The 26,556-nt window shown below is 36.3% G+C and overlaps 1 protein-coding gene across 2 annotated transcripts; it reads right to left on the bottom strand.

The window, feature by feature from the left end:
• Positions 1-28: 28 nt before the first annotated feature.
• Positions 29-26,556, bottom strand: AAMDC (adipogenesis associated Mth938 domain containing). Of its 2 annotated transcripts, none has more exons than XM_006191648.3 (4): positions 26,429-26,556; positions 18,950-19,099; positions 2,184-2,279; positions 29-204 (listed from the first exon to the last, which is right to left on the bottom strand). In XM_006191648.3, exons 2-4 carry the CDS (start codon positions 19,079-19,081, stop codon positions 64-66), a joined length of 369 nt encoding a protein of 122 aa, XP_006191710.1. In that variant the 5' UTR covers positions 19,082-19,099; positions 26,429-26,556; the 3' UTR covers positions 29-63. The 2 variants fall into 2 exon arrangements, with proteins under 2 accessions (XP_006191710.1, XP_032344630.1); XM_032488739.1 differs by lacking the exon at positions 26,429-26,556 and adding an exon at positions 25,882-26,015.

The following is a 26,556-nucleotide window of genomic DNA, read 5'->3' as shown; positions in this document are numbered from 1 at the left end:
GGACGCGGTAAGAGTGATAGTCACAGGCATCACTGCTTAGTGATTTATTCTCTTAAGTCTCCATCAGCAGGTGGAATGGAACACCCCTCCCACCCTGACGCCTTGGGTAGCCAAGGCGTTATACTCCTTTACTGCCTGCTCTGTCTGGAGGACCCGCACATCAATGCCTTTTTTCTTGAGGTACTCCACAGTTGATGGGGGTACCTGGAAAGAAGGAAAAAGATGAGTAAGTTAAGGGGAAAGGCTGCCAGGGTTTCCTTTCCTGCCATAGGGCAGATCTATTCTAGAGAATTGGACAGTGACAACTGTCTCCTCAATCACCCAGTGTGTCACCAGTCCAGAATTTGGCAGTGAGCCCCAAGAAGTTAAAAAGGCTTATAAGAAGTTGACAGAGTATCATAAAATGTGTGCATACAGCTCAGGTGAAATGGAAACTGTAAAGAGCATGGATTTTGGAGTCAGTGGTGAATTTAAGTCTTTACTAGCAGTGTGACTTTGGGTAAGTGACCTAAATTTTCTGAGCCGTTGTTTTCATGTCTATACATAGGGATAATAATACCTAGCTCACAGGATTGGTAGTACTAATTCAGCTAAGGTATGTAAAATCTCTAGCATGTAAGTGTTCAATGTTTTGAGTCAGTCCAACCTGAGTCTAAATTCTAACTTTGCCATGTACTAACCCACAGACCTTAGGACAGCTATTTAAAGTCTCTCAACCAGAATTTCCACCCCTATAAAATGGAGATAATAATGCTTAAAATCACAGGGTTGGTTTGAGGATGAAACTAATGAATGTATGTATACTGTAGCTCAAATGTCTTCTCAGAAAGGCCTTTCTTGACCACCCCATTTTAGAGAAGCTCCTCTTAAGTCACCATTTTCTTCACAGCATTTATTACAATCTGAAATTTTCTGTTTTTATTATCCATGAGGGCCTCGAACCCCTTGTTTGTCTTGTTTATCTTGTCTCCAGAGCCTAGAATAATGTCTGATCTATAGAAGGTGCTTGAGTAAATATTTGTAAATGAATTTGTATAAAAGATTCTCAATAGTGGCAGCTATTATTGGATATTTTCTCAACTCTGGCTTGTCCTGAATATTATTTTAAATAGATTTTAATTAGACTCTGCCTCGTCAGAAAGAACTCTGAGTGAAGTGTTTTTCAGAATGCCCTATATTACTTTTTTATATGTTTGAACAATTTTGTAATGTAACAGTAGCCTTACAGATAGAAATTATTTTAATGGAGGAAAAAACTAGGTTAAACTAAAAAAATATAAATAAATAAGGGCACCTTCATCAGTAGGGAACTGGATTTTAGGACGTCTATATAAAGGGAAGAAGGAGGTAGACCTCTATATACTTATGTGAAGGGCTGTCCACAATGCAATAATGTAACTGAATAAAAAGTTACAGAGCAATATGTATAGTGTGAGCCTATTTATGTAAAATATTTATGTAAAAACATATATATCAGTATGTGTTAAGTGTATATACATTTGCAGATGCACAGAACTGGAGCAGTTACAGATAAAATGTGGAGACTGGGAGAGGGAAATCTTATACCTTTTAAATTCTAGATTTCTACTTTGACTCTTTTACAATAAGCATGTATTATTTCTATAAGTAAATAAAATAATCTTTTTATTATTTAATTATCATTATTATTTTATTTTGGTGGGGGTGGGAAAGGTAATTAGGTTTTATTTTAGAGGAGGTACCTGGGGATTGAACATAAGACATCGTGCATGCTAAGCATGCACTCTACCATTTGAGCTATACCTTTCCCCCAATCTTTTTTTTTTTTTTTTTTCTGAAAGGGGAAAAAAAAAGCTTAACTTGAATGTGCCCAAGGAAAAAAAAATTAAAAGTACTGTAAAAATGGAAAATACTATAAATATGTAAAGAGCCAAATATTGATAGCTGTAGAATTGAGAAATTCCAGGATTGAGGAATTTCTGAAAAATAGTTGAAACAACACAGGCCTATGGTTAGATAGAGACTGGAGATTCCAACCCTTATCATAAGGAAGAGTCACTGTTTTATCCTGGGCCATCCACTGGCTCAGCCAAGTGAGGGTGCATGATATATAGAGATGACCTCCAAGGAAGGATATATCTCTAAGGTAAAGATCCAGGAGCTCACCACATATCCTCAGGAATGCTCTGCTCACCACTACTTACCTTCAAGGCCTCACTCATCCCTCGGCCAATCACAAGGGTCTGCACACCCTTCTCAACAACTTCCTCCACATCTGCAGGCTGCACACCAGGAGAATGCTGGGCATGGAAAGAGAAAGTACACCAGCAACCTGCTCTTTTAATCTTTCTTTGCAATCAGCATTCGTCTGAGATTCATTCATTCACCTGTTCATTCATTGAAGAAATTGAGGTTTACTCTGTGCCAAGCATTCTTTGGGCCCTAGGAGTAACAGAAGATACAGTGCTGCCCTAGTGGAGCTCTAAGTCTAGTGAAAAATACAGAAGACTAAAATGAAATTTCAGTAGTTTTACAAGTGCTACAAGGAAGTAAGTTCAGGGTGTTGTGAGAACGCAGAGAAAAAGCACCTAATTCAGACCTAGGGAGCCAGGGCAGGCGATTAGGGAAGGCATCCCAGAGGAGGTGATATTTAAACAGACCTAAAGGACAAATAGGAGTTAGCCAGCTTAAAGGAAATCAAGGGAGCAAGTTATATACCAAGTGCAGAACAGCATGAACTCAGGCTTAGAGGAAAGAAGAACCCAGTGAACTGCAAGTAGTTCAGTATGACTGGAGTGTAAGTGATAGGTGAGGGAGTGGAAGGAGATGAGGTGGGAGAAGAAAGCACAGGCACACCATGCCAAAATGTGGAAATCTCCACAGTTTCCTTTTTCTGAGCCCCTTTCCCACTTAACTCCAGGAAAATTTTGATGCTTTAAAACCTACCTATCACTCTGTAAAGTCTTCCCAGATTCTCCCAGGGATATTTAAGGTAAGATGTTTAATGAACATTAATCCAACATGAAAGGATGGTGGCTTCTGAACTGCTTCCACTTCAGCAAAGGGAATACAGGAGTTAGAGTTTGGTAAATACCAGTCTAACCACTGGGCTTCACCTATTATGTGTCTGCACAAGGGTCTCACTCAGCACTGAAGCTCAGAGACAAAGCCTATCTCCCCTGACTTGTCTATCTCTATCCTTTACTCAGTCAACAGGCATTTAATGAGCCCTGACTCTACACTGTGCCCTATACTAAGCACCGGAAATACTGAGATGAACCAAGTAGTCCCTGAAGGAGTTTTAGTCAGGTAAGGTTAGTGAACGTGTGGAAATAGGTACAATAGGGTGAGATAAAATACGGTTGAGGATCTTGGAGTGAATAAACATGAGTGGGAAATTGTCATTGGATGACATGCTGTTTTAACTGCAGCTTGAAGTATGAGTAGGAGTATGCCTTGATGCAATGGTTGTGGAAGGGGTACATTCTAATCATAGTTAGAGATGGTCTAGGATAAGGGCTTCTGAATATACCAAGAAGACAACAAATGTACTAAAGAGGGCTTTTCAGACTAGAAGCTGATGGTTTAGAGGAGATAGAGCAAATATGAGTTTTTTTATTAAATCCTGGAATATCTTACATGTTTATAGTTGTATTTTTCATAATACATCTGTAGAAGTTATTCCAGGTGATCTGCATAACAGTAACACAAAAGCATCCATTTTCCTTGTTTTATAGATAAGGAAACTAAAGCTCACTAAATACACTTTGGCCAAGATGACACAATTTCTAAGTAGTAAAGTTGGGATTTGAACAGAAACATGTTTAACTTCTGATTTAATGCACTTTATTATAATACTATAACCTAGGGAGCAACGTTCTTGAAGCTTAAAAGAACAAACCCTGATGACCACATAGAGTTGTCATGCTTAAGCCCAGTGCCTGGCCCATTGTAGGTACACAGTAATTGTTATTTTAAGTGTGACATGAATCTTCCCTGTAGCAACTTAGATGAAATGGACAAATTTCTTGAAAGACACAACTTATTAAAAATACAAAAAGAAACAAAATCTGAATAGTCCTATAGATGTTAGAAATTGAATTTATAATTTAAAAATTTTCCACACAGAAAATTCTAGGCACATATAATTTATTGGCCAATTCTATTTTAAACATTTAATGAAAATCTTCAACAAAACATTAGCAAATCCAAAGTTTGTTTAATATTTTAAAAATCAATGTATTTCACCACAGAGTAAAGAAGAAAAACTATGTAATCATCTCAAATGATGCATAAAAAGCATTTAACAAAGTTCACTATGTATGATTAAAAAAATAAAAGCTCTCAGCATGAGGTCCTGGGTTCAATCCCCAGTACCTCCATTAAAAAAAAAAAAAATCAGAAGTCTCAGAAAACTCAACTAGAATAGCCAAGATACGGAAGCAGCCTAAATGTGCATCAAGAGATGAATGGATAAAGAAGATGTGGTATAAATATATGATGGAATATTACTCAGTCATAAAAAGGATGAAATCTTGCCATTTGTGACAATACGGATGGACTTAGATGGTATTATGCTAAGTGAAATAAGTCAGACAGAGAAAGACAGGTACTGTATGATTTCTCTTATATGTGGAGTCTAAAATACAGAACAAGTGAGCAAACAAAAAAAAACAGATTCATAGATACAGAGAACAAATATGTAGTTGCCAGAGGGGAAGCGAGTAGGGGAGATGAGTTAAATAGGTGAGGGAGATTAAGAGGTACAAACTTCCAGTTACAATATAAATGAGTCACAGGGATGAAATGTACAGCATGAAGAATATAGTCAATAATATATGGTGACAGGTGGTAACTAGACTTATTGTGGTGATCATTTTATAATGTATAGAAATAGTGAATCACTATGTTGTGCACCTGGAACTAACATAGCATTGTAGGTCAATTATACTTCAGTATAAATAAATAAAATTTAAAAATAAACTTAAGGGAACCTTCTTTAGATAAAGGACATTAAAAATCTACAGCTAAACATCAAGTGTAATGTTGAAATAGTTAACATTTTCCCCAAAAGATTGGACATGAGTATTAGCCAGATGTTTACTTCCTTGTTATCTCTTGGACCTGTCCATTTCTCTCCATCTCTACTGCCACTACCCTGGTCTAAGCTGCTATTACTTACCTAGCCTATTACAGTAACTTTCTAAGTGGCCTCCATAAAACCACTTTAGGCCTTTCCAATTATCCATTCTTCAAATTGTAGCTAGAGGGATCTTTGCAAAACACAAATCCATTAAATTCACCCTCTGCTTAACAGCATTCAGTGGCTTCTCATGCCTTTATAATAACTGCTAGACTCCTTAAGATGGTCTGTAAGTTCCCAGCTCCTCACGAGTCTCACTGCGTATCACTTTCTTCATGTTCTATCTGGAAAACAGTTTGGCATTTTCTTATAAACATGTATTTATGTGATTCAGCAATCACATCCTAAGTTTTTCCTAAAGAAACAAAAACTCACATTCACACAAAAATCTGCACATGAATGTTCACAGCAGCTTTTTATTTACTCTTGTTTCCTAAACTCAGAAGCAGCATCTCCTACTCTAGACCTTCCTCCAGGCTTATGGATATAATTGACATATAGCACTGTATAAGCTTAAGGTGTACAGCATATGATTTGACTTACATATACCATGAAATGATTACCACAATAAGTAGTTAACATGCATCATCTCATATAGATATAAAAGAAAATAAACCATTTTTTCCTTGTAGTGAGAACTCCTAAGATTTAGTCTTTTAACAACTTTTATACATATTCATATAGCAATGTTAAATAATCATCTATAGCAGCTTTATTTGTAGTAGTCTGAAACTGGAAACAACCCATATGTTCATCAGCTGGCAAACGGGTAAACAGATTGTGATATAATCTAACAATGGAATACTACATAGCAATAAAAAGGGACAAATTACTGATACACATCCTGGATGAATGTAAAATGTATTATGCTGAGTGTAAAAAGCAAGTCTCAAAAGACTATATACTGTATGATTCTATTAATATGACAAGTAAATATAACGTGTATTAGGTCAATTTGAAAAGTATTAATAAGGCCTGTATGTTAGATAATAGTATCGTATCAATGTTAATTTCCTGATTTTCATCACTGTGTTGTAAGGGAATGTCCTTGCTGTTTTGGGAAATACACACAGGTATTTAGGCGTAAAGGGTAGAATATCTACAATAGTTCAGAAAAAAGTATCAAAGAAGAGGATGATAAAATATGATAAACTTAACATTTGAATCTGGGGGGAATGAGAATTCTTTCTAACATTCTTGTAACTTTTCTGTAAGTCTGAAATTTTAAAATAAAGTTTTTTAAAAAAAAAAGTATAGTAGAGGCAGGTTATAAATTAGCAGGAAGAGACCAGTATAGGCACACATATGTACTCACTGCTTCCTGATTTATTTAGCCAAAGGAACAAGGCTTAGTAGAAGCCAGGTGGCTACATAACGCAGGAGCAGATGCAGCACTTCTCTGCTGGCTTTCTCCATGTCCCTTGATTCCCTGTGGGGTGTGCAACTACTGCTGACACTCTTCACTCAGTGAGTGTTCCACAGCTGATAGCAAAGCCAATTGCTCACATCTTTTTATATTCTAACTTACCTCACCAGCATCTTCCTAAGGAATTTACACTAAGTTATATGAGCTTACACTGAAGGGAATGTCCAAGAGTGAACAAAACTGATCAGCAGCAATAGTGCATTTTCATTGTGGGAGAGGATGCAGAGCTAGTGCCAGGGTGGCTCTGAAGAGTATCTCTGCTTCTACCTTTCCCTGTTCTCCACAAAAATCAGAAGAGATTGGGGGAGATTAGATTCTTTATCTCTAAAGTAATTTAGGTTCTTATATTTTTAAAAGGCAAAACAAAGTAGGATTTTTTTTCACTTGATTGCAATAATTGGTTCTTAAAGAATCTAAGAGGATCGGATTAGATACCCTTTTTAGTTCCACAGCTCTATGACCAATCCTAGAACCACCCTGAGCTGAACAGTTATGATATAAGAACTTAACTTTTTTTTTCTGGGGCAATGACCAAGGTAAATATTTAACTGAATCACAAATCAGAGTTGGAGAGCTTCCTCTGCTTTAAGTAAATGCATTTATCTGAAATACTGAATGATTCCTTCTTTTAACAAAGAATAGTATCTACTTTGAAAAGCACCATGATCCCTAGACTGTTAAGAGCTCACATTCTAGTATAAGGAAACAAGGACACTGCTCAAAATGAAGGGAAAGTTCACACTAGAGTGCAAAACCATAATCCTCTGGAGATTCAGAGACTGGAGACAGCCACAGCCCATCAGGGTTGCCGGATCAGTGGAACTGAAGTGATGAATTTGGCTGCTGTGTGCTAACTGCAGGCCCCAGGTGTCACATACAGAGCACTGAAAGATAACTGCAGCCTGTGGATCCGGGCCTTGGTGGGCGACTGCTCACTGCCTTGTGCAGAGGCCTATGATTGGAGCAGTGGCCCTCTGACATGTCCTCAGCCTGCCACCAGCTCCTCCTCTGCTTCTTCCAGTCCCTCAGGGCAAACCTCTAAGGCTCTCTGTCCTTAGTGAGTGTCTGATTCTGTTCATCTTCTTTAAGAGCTTTCCATAACATGTCGATGTGAGGTCGTAAAAGTTTATTGTTTTCTCTCGGAGGAAAGCTATTAATTGTGGGAAAATGTCCAGCTAATGGCTAAACAACAAGTTGGCATCCTATATGGCTTGGACATTTCCCCCTATCTTATGTTAAATTCGAAAATAAGACGTTCCTAAATTATACTTTCAAGGAAGCATTTCCTTCTGCTGAAATGAAATGAGCATAAATGTTACTAGCAATGCTGTTATCTGGCTGTGTTGCTGATAAAAGCAGATTCTGAGTGAAGGTTAAAGGATCTCTGGACTCTGTCCCCTGTGGATGCTGCCTGGGTCACATACTTATTATCACTTGCCTGAATTAATAGTCCCTTAAGTGATCTTCCTACTGCTCCCAGGGCAGAGGCTTCTTTTTTATGCCACAGGTTGCTCTGGTAATCTGGTGAAGCTTATGGCCCCCTTCTCAGAATAAAGTTTTAAAATGTATAATATAAAATATACCAGATTGCAAAAGCAACAGATTTTATGTAAATAAAATTATCAAAATATTAAAAACATGTGTGGTCTAGTAATGTGCTTTTTATTACTTGAGAGGAGTGGAAATCTATCCAAAAGTCCATTATTAGACTTGCCCTCACATCTCATAGTGGCAGACTGCTAGCTGTTCTTTCAGCATCCATTCTGCCCCTTTTCAGGTGCATGTGGCTGCCCAGCTAGAGACTGTTTTCTCCGTTGCAAGCAGGGTGTGGCCGCATGACTATGCTATCAACAGAATAAAACACAATGAAATGTGAACAGAGGGAATGATCCGACAGCTGGGTTTGGGCCCTAAAACAACGGGCGTGAACTTTTCTTCTCATTCCCCTTCATTTCGTGGTTAGAACTCAGGCAAGGCTACAATCAGTTCCCATCATTCAAATGCTCTAGAAGATTGTAGACCAACACAGGAAAAACCTGGGTCCCCTGCTGTCCCTCCTGCCCCCAGCTTAGACTGGCCACACTAGTATGTGAGAGAGAGAGAGAAATACATTTCTATCTTCTGGATTTGGGGATTTCCTCAATAGCAGCTTGGCCTTTACCCTAAATAATCCACATACCTGTTCCTGAGCTATTTGGTTAGACAAATCATTTGGGGTAGAATGGATACCAGGGAGATAACTGTACTACATCAGTATAAGGGACCATGTCTTATGTGCAGAACATATACAGAGGAGCTGTAATATAGGGATACTTACCTATGGGAATTCAACTATGTTTTCAGAAAAGAGAGAGAACTGCTGGAATAGTGAGGATAATTCAGCCATTCTACTCAAAGAGCATATGCCCTGGGCTGAGCATGAGACAGCAGACATGCATCTACTATTACTTCCATCTCAATTTCATTGTTGCTGCTGCCAGTGTGAACCTTTTGTCTCTCTGTGTTTCTAGTGTTCAAAACTACAAAATGCATTTTTCATACAACATGGACCCCCAAATGCAAGGCAACTACTTTTCTGGTCCTCTATTTGAAGATAACTGGTGTGTTCTAATATATGTAAGGATCTTCTTAAAGTATTTGGACTATAAGCAATTTTAATCTTAAGTGCTGACTTTAACATTTAATCCCCGAAAAAAGACACAAGTCTACCATACTAGCCTCAATAATCAAAGTGATTGAATCTAAGGCATGGAAGGGCCTTACATGTCCATCTAACCTCAACCACCAATGTGATATCGGAGTCCTCTATAGAAATAAATGTTTTGTAGGTATTGATGACCAATTGAAGAGCCCTCCCTGTGAAACTGCTCTAGCATTTCCCCCACCCTTCTGTCTATGCATTTATTTTCCTGGCCTGTAAGCTAGTTCTCTAGTTTACCTGGGAAACATTCCTTTTAAGAATCAGGTCAAAGATCACACCTTCTGAGAATACTCCTCTTAACTCACCCAGGTAGTCCAGTTCCTTTTGTACCTGTTTTGGTTCACATATAATAGCACTTATCAACAGTTGTCTCTTTGCCTAATTCTCCCATAAAACTCCTTGAAGTCAAAGACAGGTAATTTATCTTTAGGACAATGCCTGGCACCCAGTAAGTAATCCTTACATAGTTGACCCTTGAACAACACAACTTTGAACTGCACCAGTCCATTTACATGTGGACTTTTTTGAATAGTAAATACTACAGTACTCCATGATCTGCATTTGGTTGACTCCTCAGACACAGAATTGAAGATGTGGAGAAACTGTGTAGTCAGAAGTTATAAGCAGACTTTCAACTGCAGGAAAGGTCAGCACTCCAACCCCTACGTTGTTTAAGGTCAGCTCTATATTTTAAAATACTGAATGATAATGGTACATACTAAAATGATTTTTGGATGTTAGATTGAGCTTCAAGAGAGGTTTCTGAAAGAGTCTGAAAAACCACTAAAGTCCTTTCATTCTTGGGAGCTCCCATCTTCTATTCTGTTTTTCAATATTGACTTGAATAAAGAAAGCAGTAAGGAATGCTATTCCTTTTTTACTAACAAATTTAATCATTTCTACATTCCAAAATTGACCTTCTCATAAATTGTTAGTAATACTAAAACATAGTATAAGTGCTATAAAAGGGGAATTTAGTAATATCTAAAAGATCTACATTTTTACACCTATACGTTAACCAGCAATCCTCATTCTAACAATTTACTGCAAAGATACATCTAAAAATACAAAAAATATAAACGCACAAAGTTATTCATTGTAGTATTTTTTTAAAGAGCAAAATATTGGAAGCAATTTAAGTGCTTATCCAAAGGATACACCGAAATAAACAACATTACACTCACACAGTGGATTACTCAGTAGCTGTATAAAATAAAAAGGAATGTCTCTTATGAATGGACATTTTGATTTTAAGTATATATTGTTAAATGAAAAAGAAAAAAAGGAGAAAGTTATGCTACCTTCTATGTAAAGAAAGGGGGGCTATAAGAAAAAAATATGTTTGTGGATGTGTGCATATGTATGTGTGTGTATTTGTTTATTTAAAAAAAAAGAGAGAATGAACCAAAAACTAATAAAAATAGTTACTTATTAGAGTGAAGTAGGTATGGGATGGAAAAATTAGGGAAGGGAGTGAGGCTTTTCTAAATGTACCTTGTTAAATAGTTCTGACTTCTGAACTATGTAAATGTTTTATATATTAAAAAAGTATATCAACAATAAGAGAAAGAGGGAGACACTTAAAACTATATGCCAACAGAAACAAATGAACCCAACTGTGTATCAAACTGATAATATAAAGATAACTGAAATTTGACACAACATTGTAAAATGACTATAACTCAATAAAAAACATGTTAACAACAACAACAACAAAGATAACTGAAGTAAATTTTTTAACATAATATTCTGATTGTATACCTAAGTGGGAATATGTTCTAAATATAAAATGTCTATAAAGATAAGTTTCAGGTGTACAACATAGTGATTCACAATTTTTAAAGGTTATGTTCTATTTATAGTTTTTATAAAATATTGACTATATTCCCTGTGTTGTATTGTATATCCTTGTAGCTTATGCATCTTGTACCTCTTAATCCCCTACCTGTCTCACTGCTGGTAACCACTAGCTTGTTCTCTATATCTGTCAGTCTTGTTTCTTTTTTGTTACATTTGCTAGTTTGTTTTATTTTTTAGATTTCACATGTATGTGATATCATATAGTATTTGTCTTTCTCTGTCTTATTTCACTTAGCATAATACCCTCCAAGTCCATCTACATTGATGCAAATGACAAAATTTCATTTTTTTATGCTGCATAGTATTACTGTGTGTGTGTGTGTGTGTGTGTGTGTGCGCGCGCGCGTGCGTGCATATACACATCTTCTTTATCCATTCATCTGTTGATGGACACTTACGTTGCTTCCATATATTGGCAACTGTAAATAATGCTGTAATGAATAGAGGAATATAAATACCTCCTCAAGACCTTGGTTTTAATTCTTTTGCATATATCCACCCCAGAAGTACAATTGCTGGATAATATGGTGATTTCAATTTTTTGAAGCATCCCCAAACTATTTTCCATAGTAGTGGAATCATTTTACATTCCCAGCAACAGTGTACAAGGGTTCCAATTTCTCCACATCCTCACCAACACCTATCTTTTTGTTTGTTTGTTTTTTAATAGCCCATCTCGACAGATGTGACATATTTCACTGTGGATTTGATTTGCATTTCCCTGATGGTTAGTGATGTTGAGCACCTTTTCATATTCCTGGTGACCACATATATGTCTTCTTTGGAGAAATAATTTTTCAAGTCTTTTGCCCATTCTTAATTGGGGTTTTTTGTTTGTTTCGTTTTGTCTTGTTTTTCTGCTATCAAGTTGTAGGAGTTCCTTGTGCAAGGATACTAACCCCTTCTCAGATAAATGGTTTGCAAATATTTTCTCATGTTCCCTAGATTGCTTTTTCATTATTGTGATTGTTCTCTTTACTGTGAAGAAGCTTTTGAATTTGATGTAGTCCCTACTTTCTCACACTATGCACAAAAATAAATTCAAAATGGATTAAGGACTTAAATTTAAGACCTGAAACCATAAAAACCCTAGGCGAAAACATAGGCAGTATGCTCTATTACATTAGTCATAACAACAGTTTTTCGTATGTCTCCTCAGGCAAGGGAAACAAGCAAAAATAAACAAACATAGCTACATCAAACTAAAAAGCTTTTGCACAATGAAGGAAATAACAACAAAACCAAAAGGCAGCCTACTGAATGGGAGAGAATATTTGAAAATGATATATCTATTAAGAGGTTATATCTAAAATATACAAAGAACTCATACAACTCAACATCAAAAATACAGTAACTCAATTGAAAATTGGGCAGAGAATCTGAATAGACATTTTTCCAAAGACACAGAGATGGCCAAAAAGATGCTCACCATCGCTAACCATCAGGGAAATGCAAATCAAAACCACAGTGAGATATCACTCACACCTGTCACAATGGCTATTATCAAAAAGACAACAAATAACAAGTGTTGGCGAGGATGTAGAGAAAAGGAAACTCTTGTGCACTGTCAGTGGGAATAAAAACTGGCACAGCCACTATGGAAAATAGTATGGATGTTCCTCAAAAATAAAAAAAAATAGAACTACCATACAATCCAGCAATACCACTTCTGGGTATTTTTCCAAAGAAAATGAAAACACTAAAAGAATGAAATCTTGCCATTTGCAACAACATGGATGTACCTAAAGGGTATTATTCTAAGTGAGAGAGAGGGAAGGAGAAAGCCACAGAGAGACAAATAAAGCAAATGTGGTAGAATATTTAAAACTGGTGAATCTAGGCTGATGGTATACACGTGTTCATTATTATGTTTTCCAATTTGTTATATAGGTTCAAAATTTTAAAAGGGAGGGAGAGGTTCAACATAGGCTTTCCATGTCAACCAGGTTTAGAAGGTGAATTGGTAAACACAGCAAAAGCAAACAAATACAAAAGCAGAAAGGGTTCAGGACAGTTCAGCTCATCTATCTTTCCTTAGGTAGCAGTGTCCTGAGCACAAGATCCTTTAGTCTGGTCAAATGGACAAGTCTCTGAGAATTATGTTACACTTTAGACCTATTGCCTGTATTATATATTAAAATATAACCACAAAACCAGTGACAGGTAGAGGGCATTTGGGGGGATATGGCATTTTGAAAGACAGGTAATATTATTATATCAAGGATAATTTTTTTTGTGATAATGATATTATGGCTATGTAGGAGAATGTTCATGTTCTTAGGAAAGAAATGCTAAAATATTTGTCATTTATGCTTAAATGATTGGGAGAAAAGTGTGCGTGTTGTGTTTACAGAGAGAAAACATGGTAAAGTATTAACAACTTGAGGATTTTAAGGAAGGGTATATGGGTATTTATCATATTCACACAGTTGTTTTGTAGGTTTAACATAGCTTAAAATTAAACGTTGGAGTAAAGTTTCCACATTTACTTTGGTTCTCTTTACCCAAACCTGCTAATTGGTTTGGCTTTCTTTTAATTTTACACTTTTTGCCATATCTTCCTCCTTGTCTCCTTTCAGCCCAACAAAGGGATATATAAATGAAAGACCTATACATGTTTCCACATAGAAAACTCTTATCCAATAAGACAGTTACTGCTTTAGGACAGAAATGAATGAGGACAGTATGTAACAGCAGAAAACTATGGGCTTTATAGTAAGACTCAGGCTCAAATCTTGGTTCCAAAGCTTATTAATGGTGTGACCTTGGAAAAGCTATATTTAATCAGGCACACGGTAGTTGTTTAATGATTGGTAGAGGTTTGGGAGTAGGTGGTAGTAATTATTATTTCAAGGATACTGGTTGAAGATAATAAATTTTCTTGATATTTCCATTCTGCAATCACTTATATATTCTGCCTCTCCATCCTTTAAACTAATAAAAAAAGGAATCACAACATTAACCTACCTCAGAGGGAATGTCACAAAGAAAATAAAAATATTTTTAACGACATTTATAATGAAAAATTCAGTGCAGCCAACATTTATTGAGTTCCTACTTTATAGGCACTGTGTTAATGCACAGTTCTTGCCCTTGGGGAGTTCACCACTTAGTGAGGGAAACACATAAATACACACTCAGAATAATACAGGTGAGCGGCACTAAGTGCTGAAATAGAGGCACAAAGTATTACAGAAACACTGAGAAGGGAGTAAGCAATTCATTATCACATGGACTATCAGGAAGTGCTTCATAGAGAAGGTAAAACAAAAGCTAGGAACTGAAGGATATATGAGATTTCAACAGGTACAAAGGGGAGCAGGTCATTTCCAGTGAAGGAAATGGTTTTAGCAAAGGTATAGAGAATGAAGGATCATGGTAGGTTTGTAAGGGAGTAAGCATTTGGTATGGAATAGCTAGGTCTTCAGATGTGTGTTATGAAATATAGGTGATGACACTGAAAAGAAAATTTGGAACTGTATCATTTTTTAAAAAAAGGTCCTGAACACTATCCTAAGGAGTTTTTGCTTAATTTTGAGGTCTATGGAAAGCCTTCAAAGTTTTCTAAGCAGAGCAGTGACATGACCAGTTCTATCTTTTAGAAATTATAACAGAAGACAGGCCTGAAAAAGATAGAATAAGAGACAGGAAGACCAGGTACGCGATTGATGCCATAGTCCAGGCGAGAGAACTGGGCACCAGGAGGGAGTAAACGCGAAAGACCTTGCTGAGGCTAAATCAACAATTGGACTTTGCTGGATATGGTGGAGAATATTGGAGAAATAAAAATTGTTTTTGATGGTTCTCTTCTGGTGACCATGTGGATAGTGGCAGCATTAATGGAGATGGGGGACACAAGAAGATACCTGGATATTTGAGGGGTGGGAAGGCAGGGACAAGAAAATGAAGTCAGCTTTGGATGTGTTCAGTTTAAGTTGCCCAAGGAACAACTCATATGCAGATGGACAACATGTGATTGAATATTTTTATAGTTGGATGACTGTTCAGCAAATATTTACTCCTCTTCCCCTCTTAATGTGGGCAAAATATACTTATATGCCCTGCTGACGTGGAACACTGATGTTGGTGAACCCAGGGCAAGCAAAGCTTTGAAATGTACTTGCTCAGTGGAGCTTCTGTTTGTGAACATCAGCTAGCACCATGAGAAGATCAGGTCCTGGCTAGCTCGTTGGTCCATGGAGGATAAGAGACATATAGAGCAGAGCCACCCAGCCAACTTGCCAAGTGCAGCTTGGAGTGGAGCTGCTCTAGCTAGATCTACAAGCATGATAATAAATTCTTATTATACATCAGTAAGTTTTGGGTAGTTCATTAAAAAGAATATCTGAATGATACTAATGTATACTTAGAGCATAAAGAATAACCAGAGATAATACCTCCATCAGGTGATGTAATAAACAAACGTAGTAGTCCAAAGTAATAAGAAATCCCCCAAATACTCTTATGCATTTAATCCCCTCAAGGATTGCCTATTAAGCAGGATTTGATGTACAAATCAGAGTGTGTCATGTCTAAGACTCTTTTTTTAAAGTTATTTAATTTATTTATTATTGTATTATTATTTTATTTTGGCAGGGGGTGGGGAGGTAATTAGGTTTGTTTATTTTTGGAGGAGGTACTAGGGATTGAACCCAGGACATCGTGCATGCTAAGCATGCACTCTACCACTTGAGCTATACCTTCCCCACCAAGCCTCTTTTAAAAGAAGTAATTTGGTCATTTTAATAGTAGATAGAAAAGTAATTTGGTTATTTCTATAGTTACATTGGGAAAGACTAATAGTCTATAGCAGAATAGTGTAGAGCAGTATTATGTGCTAGGCATTGTGCTACATAACTCAGGAGGAGAAGAAAATTAACTTTAAAAAAATGAAGTACCTACTATGTGACAGGCACTGTGGTGGATGCTTTACAAAGATGAACATACTTAGTATTCAAAGAAACCACATGAAATACACTGTTTTCCAGGCCCCACCCACAAGAGATTCTGATTCAGTAGTTGGGAGGAGTGAGAGAGATACAGAATATGCATTTTAAACAAGTCTCTAGGTGATTCTGATGCAAGAGATCCATGAATCACACTGAGAAATACTGATAGAGAAAAAGGAAAGAATGAATTTGCATGATAGCAAGTGGCATGCATTTTTTAAAGTTTTTCTTCCCAACCCATGTATTACTCTTGTATCAACTGATGACAAACAGATATTATTATTCTCCTTTTATGATGGTGAAACTGAGGTACAGAGAGGCTAAATAACTTGGAAGATTATCTAGCTAAAATATGACAGTGCCTGGACCTATGAGTCTGAATATATACTAAGTATCTCTATCTAGCTGCCCTAATGTAAGTTCAGCTCAACATATTCCAAAAGAATTAATCATTTTCTCTACCCAACCTATGCCCCAAACACAAACATAACTGTTCCTCCTCTTGATATACCCAATCTCAATAAATGGCACCACCATATACCCACTTATCTACATTCGAATTCTCCTTTACTTGCGAAATCTAAGAAACCACCTTATCCTGCCAATTTCACTTCAATAGTTTTCAAATTTGCTGTTTGATCTCCACCTACACTACTACCAACTTAACAATAACAGCTTCTCTTATTGAGTGCCTACACCATATTGAGCACGGTACATTAATCCTAAGATCAGCTCTATAAGGTGGGTAATGTTATTATTCCATTTGCAGATGAGGACTCTGAGGCTTAATAGCTTTAATCTGATGTCCTTTAGCCTCAACGCAGATGAGTTCTAGTTCAACACTTCAGCTTCCTCTCATCTTTCCCAGTTCTTCTTTCTCCAACTAGTTCTAGAACATTTCTTCTTGTGTATTCTGCTGACAAATGAAACTTAACAAGATAAAAACATTACAGCAAACATTTCTTATTTTCAAATTATCATCAATGGTACCTTCACAGTTTTGTATAATTTTTTATCAATGAGCATAAAATTTCTCCATTTACTGAGATTTCTCACATCAGTTTTATAGTTTTAGTAATGCAGACCCTTTGCATATTATGTTAGATTTATACCTAAGTATTTCAATTATTTTAAACTATAATGAAAAAGAATATGAAAAGGAATGCATGTATGTATATGTATGACAGACATTATGCTGTACACCAGAAATTGACACAACATTGTAAACCCACTATGTCAAAAAATTATAAACAAATGAAACATAGTATCATTTATAGTTTTGTATTTTTTAATGTTATAGTTTATAAGAGAAATCATGATGTAGTAGAAAGGAACGGGAAAGAAGGTTAGAATATGACCTGGATTGACTATTTGACTTCAGATTTTTCTAAGCTCTGTGCTTGAACAACTGTATAACTTCTCTGTACTTAAGTTTCCTTGATTACAAAATGAGCTTAATGGTAATATTAACTAATATAGTCTTATATGGGAAAAATATAATATATAGTGTTAAGTCCATTTTTGAAGAAAAAAAATCTCTCCAATGTGGCACACTCATAAGTTGGTACTACAATATATCTTAAACCCATAGTCTGGATAATCTTTGCCAGTCACATCAGTCTCCTGCTTAAGTATCTGAAATGGCTATGCCTTGTCCACCGAATAAAATGTAACCTTAGCTCTGCCAACACTCTGTCAGCTCTACCACTGCCTACTCTTGCACCTCTCCAGCTTTACTTTATGAAACAATCCAATGGAGACATTTGCTTCACAAGCATTATGGCTTCTTATTTCTCAGCCTTCTCTCATTCTGTCACTTCAAAGCCTCCTACTCCTTTTACCAATCCAGGTATATTCCTTTTGTTAAGATCCAGGTTGGTAGCTAACAAGCAACTAGGAGTCTGGATCAAAACAATGAGTGCATGCAGTTCAAAACCAAGGCATAAACAGAGAGTGTGTGTTGAGACTCTCTTTATATGGGGCCTGACTACGTAGGTATGACTCCTTACTGTGCAGAACAAGGGGATAAACTATAACATCTGGAAAGTTTCCTTAAACAAAATCCCTACAAATGCTGGATAAAAATAAACATCCCTTGAAATGTATAGCTGAGCTTGCAAAAAGAAAATGGAAATTCCCAGAGGCTAAAAGTGAAGACAGAGTTGAAACTCAGAATGTGAACTGATAGCGAAGTACCGCAGGTACACTTGCCATTCTCATAGTCTTTTATGAGGCATTCTGAGACTAGGAGACAAGGCTTGAGCAAGGTAGGACATTAGAATTGTGACACCCCCTCCTAATTATGCAAAGTACCTGTCTGAAACCCATCTTCAGTGAAAGGCATGACCTCCCCCCCCCCCAAAAAAAAATCCACCAACTGGAAAAGGGAAAAGACAACGAAACCTGTCTGCCTGTAAAATGGTGCAATTACTTTGGAAAACAGTCTGGCAGTTCCTCAAAAGGTGAAACATAGAGTTACCATATGACCCAAAATTTTCAATCCTAGGTATGTACTTAAGAGAAGTGAATGATTCTGTTTATATGAAATGTCTAGAATAGGCACATCTATAGGAACAGAAAGTAGTAGTTGCCAGGAGCTGGAGGGAGGGAAGAACAGGCAGTGACTACTAATGGTCATGTGGTTTCCTGTGGGGTAATATATTCTGGAATTAGTAATGGAAACTATTATACAAGGTTATGACCAAAAAGTCCATTGAATTGCATACTTTAAAAGTTTAATGGTGAGTTTAATGGTATGTAAATTATATCGAGGTGGGGGGAGAATATGAAAGAGACAGTTGCTTTTCACTTGAAAGTTGGTCATTATGGCTTAGGAGTTTGGAAATCCTTGGTCTGCTTTATGCAGTGTCAACCATACACTAATAGCTTACCTCAGTTCCTGTTTCTCTCCAATCCCAAGCCCGGCTTCCCCCTGGCCACACTTTGCAGTCCTTATAGATTTTAGTAGAGCCTTGTACTTTCATTTGCCCCCATGAGAGGGAAGCAATTTCAGGGGAAGTCATAAGGAACTTAACTCAACTCTGAAATTAAAAGAAAAATATACTAAATCAGTTATAAAGTTGAAATAGCTCCAAAATATAGAAACTATACTACATATAAAATATATTTTGAAATATAACACTATATACAAAATATAGTAAGCCCTGGTCCTCTACGAGTTAAGAAGCATCTTTCTCATTTATGTGGTTGTCATTTCTCCTCCAGAGGTCTAAAAAGTAAAATGTTATTCTTGGGATCCTAAATCATCCAACCATGGAAATTAGATACTACAATTACTTCTCAGACTCTGGAGGGAATTCTTTGGATATTTTTTGTGAGGTAAAATTAAAAGGTGGATATTTAATTCAGCACGATGGAGTGAGGAGGGTGACAAATCATTTCTCAAAAAGCAACTATAAAGCTGGACAAAACTGTCAAAATAAACATTTGGCACTATGGAAAAAATATGAAAGGCACACTACCTTCTAAGAAGTACTTATTCATGAAAACCACTGATTTTCACCAAAAAAAAGTAAGATGTTTTGTTGTTCTTGCCTGGGATTACTCCCATGCTCCTACATCAGTTCCGTTGGCACAGAAGTTCAACTTGGTTGGGGCAGGACATAAAAACCAAGTCTTGCTGCTATAATCAGAGGAGGCTCACTTGATTTAGAGCATTATCAGTTAAACTGGTGACTCAGTGGCAAGTAAATGTGCATGGCAGGTGGCTCAGCTTCCTTGATATTGTGAGCCTGTATGAGGCAAGAGATGGATTGTCAGAGTAGGCAGGGATCTGAAAGGAGCCCCCAAGAGGTGACACAGCCATAGGGGGCTTGATAAGCTCTCTATATATCCAGAGTGAAACAAAGACTGTGAGCATACCAACAAAGACAGGAGTAGGCCTAAGTCATGCAAATGTTCTGGGCCAGTGGAGCCTACAGAACATGTAAAGTGAAGAAGTAAGATGGCTCAAGAGGACTCCAAAGAATGTAAGAGGCAGGGAAGAAATGAAAACAGCCTGAACATTGAATATACTCCCCAGTGCATACGCTGATCCATCAGGAGAGAAGGTAAGTCTAACTGGCTTGAGTGTTTAAACAGTCTTTGATTAATCTTTGGCTGGACACTAAGCTATGCAGGCACAGAGGAGACCTCTAGGAAACCAAGCTTAAAAATCAAACCAAGAAAAAAAAATCTTGAATACAGATTTCAGGGGCCACACATTGCATGGGAGACAGAATTCACAGATTTAGTTTAGGCAAGTGACTAAACAAAAACAAACTAAGAACAACAATGTTGGGGGGGATATCCAAATCCAGACTTTCTATAATATATTATCTAAAGTGCCTAGTTTTGGGGGAGGGTATAGCTCAGTGGTAGAGCGCATGCCTAGCATACATGAGGTCCTGAGTTCAATCCCCAGTACCTCCTTTAAAATTAAATAAAGAAACCTAATTAGCTTCCCCCCAAAATAAAAAAATTAAATGCCTAGTTTTCAATAAAAAATTACAAGACATGTGAAGAAACAAAAAAAAAGTGACCCTTATACCTCATCTGAAACTATCTGAGCATTCCCATATGTTTGTTTAGCGAAGACTTCAAAGGAGCTATTATAAATATATTCAAAAAAGTAAGGGAAACCATTTATAAAGAATTAATCAAAATTATGAAGAGACAGGGGAAGGGCAAATTAGAGGGGGTGGCATTTTATACTATGTATAAAACAGACAAGCAACAAGGATATACTATATGGCACAGGGAATTACAGCCATTATCTTGTGATAGCTTTTAATGGAGTATAATCTATAAAAATACTTAATCACTATGCTGTGCACCTAAAACTAATATAATATTGTAAACCAACTATACTTCAATTAAAAAATTATGATGGCAGTGACTCAATGATTATAGAATCTCAATAAAGAGGTTAGACATTTCAAACAGAATTAAATGGGAATTCTAGCATTGATAAGTACAATTACTAAAAGGTGCTTATATCAGTCAGGGTTCTCCAGAGGAACAGAAATAGCAGACTACACACAGTTAAGAGATTTATTTCAAGGAAGCGGCTCATGCAATTGTGAATTGGCCAGTTCATTTTGGGCAGGCCGGCAGGCTGCTAACTCTAGGCAGACGCTGTTGTTGCAGTACTAATGTATTATTTCTTCTTCCTAAAGTAAATCTCTGTTTTGCTTTTCAGGCCTTTCAACTAAGAGTATTGAAGATAATCTCCTTTATTTAAAAGTCAACTGATTGTAGATGTTGACTACATCTTCCAAACACCTTCATAGTAGCATCTAGATTAGCATTTGATTGAATAACTGAGTACTATAACCCAGCCAAGTTGACACATAAAATTAACCATCACAGTCCACCCCTTGACAATTTGGCACTTATAGACATGTCCTTAAACTGAATTTACTCTCCAAATAAAGACAATATCAGTGATACTTCTGCCTAATATTAATAACTACTAATCAATTTTTGCAGCTTCAACCTCTGAACATCCATCTTTTAAATGTATTATGTAACAAAGGACATAAACACATTGTTTTTGGTGCTATGGGAGGAAGACACAAATTTATAAAACATGATTCCTGTTAAGGAGTTAATATTGCACTAGAGGAGAGAAGACATATACAAATAAGTATAAAAAAATTTAAAAGGTAACTTAAAAACTACAAGGTAAGTTTTGAAAAGTGGTATAAGGGAAGTATAATGAATTGCTGTGAGTATTGAGAAGGACTTCTGCTTTAGCCTGCTAGAATTTCCATAGTGAAATAACACAGGCTGGGTAGCTTAAACAACAGAAATTTATTTTCTCATAGTCTGGAGGCTATAAATCCAAGAGCAAAGTCCCAGCAGGGTTGGTTTCTGGTGAGACCTCACTTCCTGGCTTACAGATAGATTCCTTCTTGCTTTATCCTTGCAAGGCCTTTGCTCTGTTGATGAGCACTCTTGGTGTCTTTTCCTTTTCTTGTAAGGATACCAGTCTTATGGGATAAGGGCCCTACCCCATGGCCTCATTTAACCTTAATTAACTCCCTAAAGGCTCTGTCTCCAAATATAGTCACCCTGGGGATTAGGGCTTCAACATACAGATTTTGGGGAGACACAATTCAGTCCATAGTTGCTATCTTATGGCAATACTAAACAGTCTTGATTACTGTAGCTTTGTAGGCACTTTTGAAACCAGGAAATGTCAGACCCTCAACATTGTTTATCATTTAAAAAATGTTTAGGATATTCTGGGTCCCTTGAATTTCCATATTATTAGGATGAACTTGTACATTTCTATTCTACAAAAAAGACAACATAATTTTTCTTTCAGTAAAAATAATTATTTCATCAGGGAAACTGGTCTCAACCAAGCTCTTAAGAAATAAGAATAGATCAATGCATAACTCTCAACAAAAAAGATGGCTAGACACTTCTAAAAGTGCTTTCTTTAATGAACAGAATTCTACTGCAACACAGAATTCAGTTATCATTAAGAGAAAGAGCCAGAAAATGGCTGGCTTAAATCTTGTTTATATTACTTCTTTTTACTTTCATATATTTTCCTACGAAACTACCTTGAAGAGCATAGATTCCTATTTCTGTTGACACTTAATAGCTTTCTCACTGCATATAACATATCCATATACTTCTAGATGTATTCTTGCAAAAGTGAGTTTTAAACAAACCTAAGTAAATTTGGTTATCACTGATTAGGAATTCCCAAATTGGCCCCACAGCTGAATCCAATTCACCTCAATATATATTTGCCAGTCTTACAATATCTGTTAAAAAAAAAAACTGTGTAACAATACAAAGATAATATGCAGGGGAAACAGAAATATGTATAAATTATTCTGTTATAAGGCAGACTGTTATAATGCAATTTGGAAAAACTGAAAGCTAAGCCATTAAATTTTAAAATCAAAGCATAATTATATTCTTGTAGAATAGATAAACAAGATTATACTGTATAGCACAGGGAAATATACACAAGATCTTATGGTAGCTCACAGAGCAAAAATGTCTCAATGAATATATTTATGTTCACATATGACTGAAAAATTGTGCTCTACACTGGAATTTGACAAACATTGTAAAATGATTATAAATCAATAAAAAAATTTAAAAAGCATAATTATATTCAATTAAATACACAGATATTATTTAGTGTTCAGTGAATTTTCACAAGTGTATAAACTTGCCAAGTATGAGACAGCATATATCTAGAAAATTTCCTTGTGCACTTTTCTAGTCAACACCCTTCCAGGCTCAAAAGAAACCATTATTTTGATTTCTATTCCCATAGATTAGTTAGACCTTCATATTGATGGATTTGTATAATACCTCCTCTTTTATGTCTTTCTTCTTTCACTCAAAATACTTTTGAGATTCACCCAAGTTGTAATATGTATGAAGTGTGTATCAGTCTGAGTAGTAGTCTGTTGAAAGACTGTATCACAATTTATTTTTCCATTCTTCTGTTGATGAACATTTGGGTTGTTTCTTTTTGGTATTTTGAATAAACTAGTCAATAATTGTGAGTGAAAAATTAAAGTTTTTCTCTCTAAAAGAATTTCAATTATCTTTAAAATTTTCTTAGTCATAAAGACTGAGTGTAGGTAATTTAATGCTTATTTAAAGGCTTCTTTGTGGCAGTACCAATAAATCAATAACAGATTATTTTTTAAAAGCCACTCTTTTTCTATCTTTACCTTCTAATCTAATATACATAACTCAATTACTTAAGTACACAACCTGGGATTAGATTCTTGTAAGCCACAAATTTTCTTAGCCAAAGCAAGGAAAGAAGAGATGGTGGTATTATGGGTGCTTATCATTTATTTTCTTTCCAAGAACAGACTTAGTGAAGATATGACCTAAACCTTGCTTTGCAGTAAACCATCTCTTATCTTTTGGTTGGATATAACTTTTGATGCCCAAGGACTTTGTTCTAATGACAATCTTGATTAGAAAAGGCAGAAACTGTAACCTTATTTATCAGTCTCCCATTGAATAACAGTGTGAGCATTGACAAAAGAAAAGAGAAAATTGTATAAAGCTTTTTTTTAGAAAGTTATTTTTACAACCCCACGGGAGAACAGGTGAGGTGCTTGAAAAGCTGAAAGCAAAGAGATAGAAAGGAAAGGGGTGGGGGGTGACATTCACAAAATGATATAATTACATCTTTCTTTTGGTTTGAAGGTTCTTTCCATCAAAATTCATTCACAAAGATATGATTTTATTTAATACTGTGTACCTACCTTTTGTTTAAGGTCAATTAAGCTATGATCTTAGGAAGAATTTTTGTATCTTCCTGCAAAACTGTTGTTTAAGATGTATCCTGAGTGGGATTTTAAAATGCAGAATAAACAAGATTATATTGTATACCACAGGGAAATATAAACAAGATCTTGTGGTAGCTCATAGTGAAAAAAAATGTGACAATGAATATATATATATGTTCATATATAACTGAAACATTGTGCTTTACACTAGAATTTGACACAACATTGTAAAATGACTATTACTCAATAAAATGTTAAAAAAAAAAAAAAAAAAGATGTATCCTGGATCAGATTTTTCTTAAACTGAGGTCTTCAGGTCCCCAGGTCAAGCGATATATACTTGGCAGTTTGAAAGTTCTACCAATGTTTTAGTCTTTTTTTTTCTTTTAATTTAAACGTGGTATACTTGATGTATAACATTATAAAAGTTTCAGGTGTACAACACAGAGATTCACAATTTTTAAAGATTATACTACATCTATAGCTATTATTATAAAATACTGGCTATATTCCCTGTGTTATATAATATATGTTTTAGTTTAGTTTTGCATTTCATTTCAGTGTTGCTTAAAATGATATTTTATCACACATTAAATTAGAACTTCTCTTTTGGTATGATAACTCATCACTGTAGGTATTTTCCTAAAGAAGACTTTTCTTTTTTTTTACCTGCTTATTGTGGTAAAATATACAAAACACAAAATTTACCACTTTAACTATTTTTTAAGTGTATAGTTCAGTGGCACAAAGTACATTCACATTGCTGTATAGACTTTAATTACATCAGTATTTCTTAAACTGGAATTTTCAATATTTGTAAATTTCAAAAGAATATTTTTTCCCTTTTATAAAGGGTTTGTATATTACTTGAGATTAGGACTCAGTATTCTAGGTTATAAATTTCTCTTACAATATAGATGTTTTTCTCCTGATAAATAAATATTCTTTCTTTGGATAATGAGTATGATAGACTACTAGTTTTTCCCTTTTTTACCTAGAAATGCAGAACAGAATTCAATTTTTAATTGTAATCATTTTCTCTGTTCCCAATATAATTACTTGCCCATATATTTTAAAATTTTCCTTTAATTGTAAATTGTCCTATTTTACATGGTTCACATTATACCTTTTAATAAGTACATACAAGTTTTAAATGTACACTGAAATTTTTGGATCTAAGTAGTAAACTTTAAATTACATACAGTGTAAATTAAATCTAAATATTAGGAACTCCTTTCTTCAGTAGTAGCAACTAACATTTTTAAAGTATTTACAATGTGCCAGGACAATTAATTTACTGTGAATTATCTAGTAAAATCCTACGATGCAGGTACTATTATCACCCCCACTTCACGTAAGTTCAAAGAAATGAAAAAATCTTTCACAATGTCCTGAAGCAGTTGTTAGGATTCAAGCCTGGCTGAACTCCGAAGCTCAGGCTCTTTAACCATAATGCACATTGTATCTCAAGCTGCACACTCTACTTTGCATTACTGATGGTTTTTCTCAAGCTGCACACTCTACTTCGCATTACTTACGGTTTTCCTGAGATTCTTTGCGGGTGAACACTCCGTTTTCCCCAACGAAGCAGAACCCTGTCTTCTAACAAGCTTTTTGCCCTTGCACCAAGTTTCCTAACACGTTCGCCCTCAGTGCAGTCCTACCCCCTCCTCCTCACACCCTGGCAACCACAGCAGGGCCCTGTCCTCTCACATCTCGGTCCCTGTGAGGATCCTGGTCCCTTCAGACCGTGATTTCCTAGTAGGGCCCCAACTCCTCAGACTGGTGATTCCGACAGAGACCCGTTCCATCAGGCCCTCGTCTCCGTGAGTCCTCAGACGCTGCTTTTCCAGCACAGGTGCGATTCTTCAGCAGCATCCCTCAGCAAACTTTTCCAGAGACTTCTCCGTACAACGGTCCTATCCCAACCCCTAAGTAACGGTACCTCTCTACCTTTCTCCTTTCCAGTTTTCTCTCAGAATCTTGCTTTTCTCTCTATTCTCTTTTTCTGATTCTTATTCACTCTCAACTTCCTCCACCATCTGGTGGCCCAGTTTCAGTAACGGGAGTCTCCCCAAAACTTACCCAACGCGCTCTCTCCGAGGAGCCGCGATCTCAAACGTCTCCGTGCTTTACCTCTCACCTTTGTTCCGGCGGTCTCACTAGGCGCTCCCCCCACTCGCCCCGCCCCGCCCCGCCCCGCCCCGCCCCGA

Source organism: Camelus ferus, chromosome 10, assembly GCF_009834535.1.
Source record: "Camelus ferus isolate YT-003-E chromosome 10, BCGSAC_Cfer_1.0, whole genome shotgun sequence".
Lineage (NCBI taxonomy): Eukaryota > Metazoa > Chordata > Mammalia > Artiodactyla > Camelidae > Camelus > Camelus ferus.
Note: the sequence above shows the minus strand (reverse complement) of the source record. Positions and strands in the feature narration are given on the sequence as shown.

Excerpts from the sequence above, each read along its gene's own strand:
- AAMDC (XM_006191648.3), bottom strand. The coding sequence starts at position 19,081 with ATGACTTCCCCTGAAATTGCTTCCCTCTCATGGGGGCAAATGAAAGTA. Across the intron at positions 2,280-18,949 it reads GGAGAGAAACAGGAACTGAG|CATTCTCCTGGTGTGCAGCC; the intron begins GTAAGCTATTAG and ends TTCCATGCCCAG. Across the intron at positions 205-2,183 it reads GGATGAGTGAGGCCTTGAAG|GTACCCCCATCAACTGTGGA; the intron begins GTAAGTAGTGGT and ends CCTTCTTTCCAG.